The sequence below is a fragment of the Vigna angularis genome, chromosome 7, assembly GCF_016808095.1.
Source record: "Vigna angularis cultivar LongXiaoDou No.4 chromosome 7, ASM1680809v1, whole genome shotgun sequence".
NCBI classification, from domain to species: Eukaryota; Viridiplantae; Streptophyta; class Magnoliopsida; order Fabales; family Fabaceae; genus Vigna; species Vigna angularis.
The window spans coordinates 1,608,070-1,612,751 of NC_068976.1; the positions used below are offsets into that span (position 1 = coordinate 1,608,070).

Consider the following 4,682-nt stretch of genomic DNA (forward strand, 5'->3'; position numbering starts at 1 on the left):
GTGTTATTATTTTTAATAATGTTTTGAGTAAAAATATTATTATAATCTTTTATCTAATTGATTATTTACAATTTTTTTCAAAAACAAATAAATAAATAAATAATACTTATCAATGAGAGATAAAAATATAAAATATATATAAAAGAGATGAATTAAAAAATTAAAATTTATTGAATATCTAATAAATTATAAAAAGTTATTAAAGACTTAATTAAATTTTTTTAATAACTTGAAACTTAATTAAGTATTTCAAATCTTACATAAAAAAATACAAAAGTTGTATAAAATAGTCTTTTTCATTAAAAATTGCGGTCAACAAATTAACGTACAGTCAAACGTATATTGATAAACCGAATCTCTTATGAGGTAGACCACTCATCTACATTATACATCCATTAACACACAACAAAGACACCCATCACCCTTTTTCTTTTCTCACCATCTTATTAATAACTTCATCACTCTCTTTACTCATTAATTATTATACTCACAACCAACAAACACTTTCCTCAATAATTTCCCACCAAACTCACCTCTATCTCTATTTTCTTTTATTATAATTATTACCAAAAATATCAACTAATTAAAAATTCTCTTAAAAAATATTATTAAACTTTTTATGATAAATCCACTCTCAATTTCACAATAATTAAGTTGATTTTAATCATGTATCATATGTTGCTCTCTCTGTCACACTCTGTATCTATATTTATACCTCAGTATTGGGTTTAACAAGAGAAAGTGTTTGTAGTGAGCAAGCAAAGAAAAGAAAATGGAACACAAAAACTATGAATCATCATCAATTTCTTCAACCTCTATGAGAGATCAGTATCTGAAACAACTCAACAAGCTTTCACATAACATTTCCAAACCCAACGTTAAGAAACCCACCTTCGATTCTCTCCCCGACTCTCAGCCACAGGTGTACAACATCAGCAAGAACGATTTCAGGGACATGGTCCAAAAGCTCACTGGTTCGCCCGGTCACAGCCACCAACCCAAACCGCTTGCAACCTCTCGCCTCCACCGCCTCCGCCCGCCGCCGCTTCCGCAGGTTCTCAGCCACCGTCCGCCGCCTCACCCCGTCGCCGCCGCGCCTCCCTCACCTCTACCGCCGTTTCCCAGTGTCCACGCGGAGTCCCCTGTCTCGGCGTACATGCAGTTTCTGCGGAACTCGATGCCGTCGTCTTCTTCGCAGTCGGAGTTTCAGATACCGGCTTCGCCGGTCAGTTTCGGATACTTGAATTCGGTTTCCTTTGTTCCCCTGTCACCGACTATGCCGGTTTCCACCAGAGATCCTTGAGACTTGTGTTTGTTGTGGTAAGTTACTGTAGTTTAATAAAATTTGTAGTTTCAGCTAGATTTCTGAGAAGGAACCGTTGGACTTAAAAGTTGTAATTTACTGGGGAAAGAGATAAATTGAGGATTCATTTTTATATTAAAGCATGATTTAGCTTAGATTAATGAGCTAATCTTGCTTAAAAAGTTATGAAGATGACAATTTATAAATAAAATTTAGTCTTTTTAACAATCAAAATTAGGATTATTTTACCTATCCATCAATACATATTAATATGAAATGAAATGATTGCTGTATTACTTGATTAAGAAACACAATACATTACCATTTTTGTCAAGTGATATTCGTTAAAGATGATTATTTGTATTAAGACATAAGGTATTTACAGTTTTTAGATTTTTTCTTGCCGCTTATAAAATTATTATTTTTTACGTAAACTTTAGTTACAAAGTGTTTTTTTTTTCATATATATATGTTAAACTCAAGCTATCTTTTATCTCCTTCATTTTTCTAAGGATTTTTCTTTTCAGTTTAGGATTGTTCGGATGAGAGGAATTGTGAAGAATGAAAGAATATCTTCGTTAATTTTAAATTATTGTACAATCATTTTAATATGTTTATAAATACTATATTTGAGGACAAGATTTGGAATATAGAATAATGTTTGAGTCCTAATTATGAGGGTTTGAAAAGTAAGCGTACACTTACTTTAATATAATGTCATATTTATTGTTTTTTTTTGTTTATGAATAAAGTTTCCATCATAAACATGTGGTTAACACAAGAAACAATGTCTAGTTTGAAAGGTATTCAATGGAAGCGAAACGGATACATTGGGAATGACCACAATTTATGGGAAGTTTATCCCCATAGTCATCTCGTTGAATCTCACCTCAACTTAAAATATCACTCTTTTTTTTTCTTTAATTTTTCTTATCGATTTCTCATATCTATGTATGTATTATTTCTCAAATTAAATACTTTTCCGTAATATATAATTTCATTATATTTTAACTTATTTTAATTCTGTTTATTTATAGCATCTTATTTAATCCTTAAGAGTTCATTAAATATGGTTTTAGTGTTCAGATTATTTTAACAGATTTTGTTTCATCTCTCAATTATATACTTATTAAATATATAATTATTTTTTCCATATGTTTTGTAAAAGTTCTATAAAATATTTTCTTTTATTAGTTGTGGATGTTATATTATAATCTATCATAATTGCCACATGATAAATGTTATATTATAATCTGTCATAAAATTCCGTTTGTTACATGATAAGGTATAGGAATGAAATATGTATATAATAGTACATGTGTATTGAAATATAAAACATCAATCAAATATAACTTATTAAGGTTTAAGTATTTTATGTGTTTTCAATTCTAATACTTTTTTTTATTTATTGAATATTAAAAAAATATATTTTTTAATTGAGTATTTATCACTTAATTTTTTCGTTAGTTGTATGTTGTGAGTGTTATTTTTTTGCATGGTGATATTCTTTACTTTTATTTCAGTGTTATAAAAATGTAAGGTTTTACGATCAAATGAAAGTAATTAAGGTAAAACAATAAATTATTTTTATAATTTAATTAAGGGTTAAATATGTTTTTCGTCTCTTAAGTATCACACGATTTTGGTTTTAATCCCTACTCGAAACTTTGATGGTTTTTAGTCCTTTTAGTTTTGAAACTATTATAATTAGTCCTTAAAATTAAGCAGCGTTAAATTTTTGTATGAGGTGGCTAACAGTGAGCCAGGTGTGTGTCACGTTTGGGGTTTCTCATCTCTTTCACACCCACCACTGTTCCCTCTCTGAGTCTCCATTTTCATTCAAGCCAACAGCTGCATCGGCAACTGCAGAAGCAGTGGTTTCACCAAGACCAAACCTAACAGTGGCTGTCACCAAAACCACAATCAGAGACCCTTTTTTATATCCATATTCTCCACCATCCAACAAAAACCCAGATTCAAAATCTGCTCTTTCCTTCAAAGACACCCCCAACCCTAACTGTACAACCTTTGCAAACCCGACAATGAAAATTAAAAGGAAGTATAAAAATAAATTTAAAAAAATAAAAAAAGAAAATAAAATCCTAACATTAAGGGAGATGATTAAGCATTCAATAGCGAAATTCCTAACCATCTTGAATAAGGGAGATGATTAAGCGTTGAATAGCGAAAATCCTAACATTTTGGCTCACCAGACACGAAATGTTTTATGAAGACTCCACCTAGTAAGAAGATTCTGTTTTCTGATTTGACAGTTAATAAAGATCAATCTAGGAGAAATCAAACCAGTGTAGTGAAGAGTTGTGAACTGGAAACGGCCAGGAGGAGAAGAGACTCACTTGACCGGGTATATTGATGTGTTAGTTGCTTATGGATTACTTCAGTTTTGGTCATATCAATATGCCACAATTAAGCAAACTGATTTGTTTGTGCTCTTTAGTTGGTTGTTTGAATAAAGATTGTGACAATATATTTCTATTTTTTGTCTGCTTCTGTTGATTATAATAACCATGTTCTAAATATTTCTGCTAGTACATTTGTATTTTCGTGCGTACATTTTTATCTGAAAAGTCCATCTGTCTAGTAATTTGAAGGAGAACACTATTCATTTGTATAAGTAAAATGGAGGTGAGTTAACTGGAGTGTTTGAGTGGTGAAATAAAAATACTGCTTCGGGAAAATAGTGGTGGGAAATGTAACATGTCCCTAGAAATTATCTTAAGTATGATTAGGATCTTTATTGTCCTTATGTAGTTGTTCTGGTATATTGCTTTGATTAATGATTGTGACTTGTGACTTCTACTGATTTTGGTGTAGAGTTGGACCTGTTTTGAACCTCCTAAGACCTTGAGCAGGTAATCATCTCCCTTATTCAAGATGGTTAGGAATTTCGCTATTCAATGCTTAATCATCTTCCTTAATGTTAGGATTTTCTTTCCTTTTTTTATTTTTTTAAATTTATTTTTATACTTCCTTTCAATTTTCATTGTCGGGTTTGCAAAGGTTGTACAGTTAGGGTTGGGGTGTGTTTGAAGGAAATAGCAGATTTTGAATCTAGGTTTTTGTTGGATGGTGGAGAATATGGATATAAAAAAGGGTCTCTGATTGCACTTTTGCTGATGGTCACTGTTAGGTTTGGTCTTGGTGAAACCACTGCTTCTGCAGTTGCCAATGTAGTTGCTGACTTGGATGAAAATGGAGACTCAGAGAGGGAACAATGGTGGGTGTGAAAGAGATGAGAAACCCCAAACGTGGCACACACCTGGCTCATTGTTAGCCACCTCATACAAAAATTTAACGCCGTTTAATTTTAAGGACTAATTATAATAGTTTCAAAACTAAAAGGACTAAAAACCATCAA

General features: G+C 31.5%; 1 protein-coding gene across 1 annotated transcript; it reads left to right on the forward strand.

The window, feature by feature from the left end:
- The first annotated feature begins 690 nt into the window (after positions 1-690).
- LOC108337839 (VQ motif-containing protein 9) lies at positions 691-4,171 on the forward strand. The gene is made up of 2 exons (XM_017574441.2): positions 691-1,320; positions 4,139-4,171. The coding sequence occupies exon 1, from the start codon at positions 773-775 to the stop codon at positions 1,301-1,303; it is 531 nt and encodes a 176-aa protein (XP_017429930.1). The 5' UTR covers positions 691-772; the 3' UTR covers positions 1,304-1,320; positions 4,139-4,171.
- The last annotated feature ends 511 nt before the right edge of the window (positions 4,172-4,682 follow it).

Excerpts from the sequence above, each read along its gene's own strand:
- LOC108337839 (XM_017574441.2), top strand. The coding sequence starts at position 773 with ATGGAACACAAAAACTATGAATCATCATCAATTTCTTCAACCTCTATG.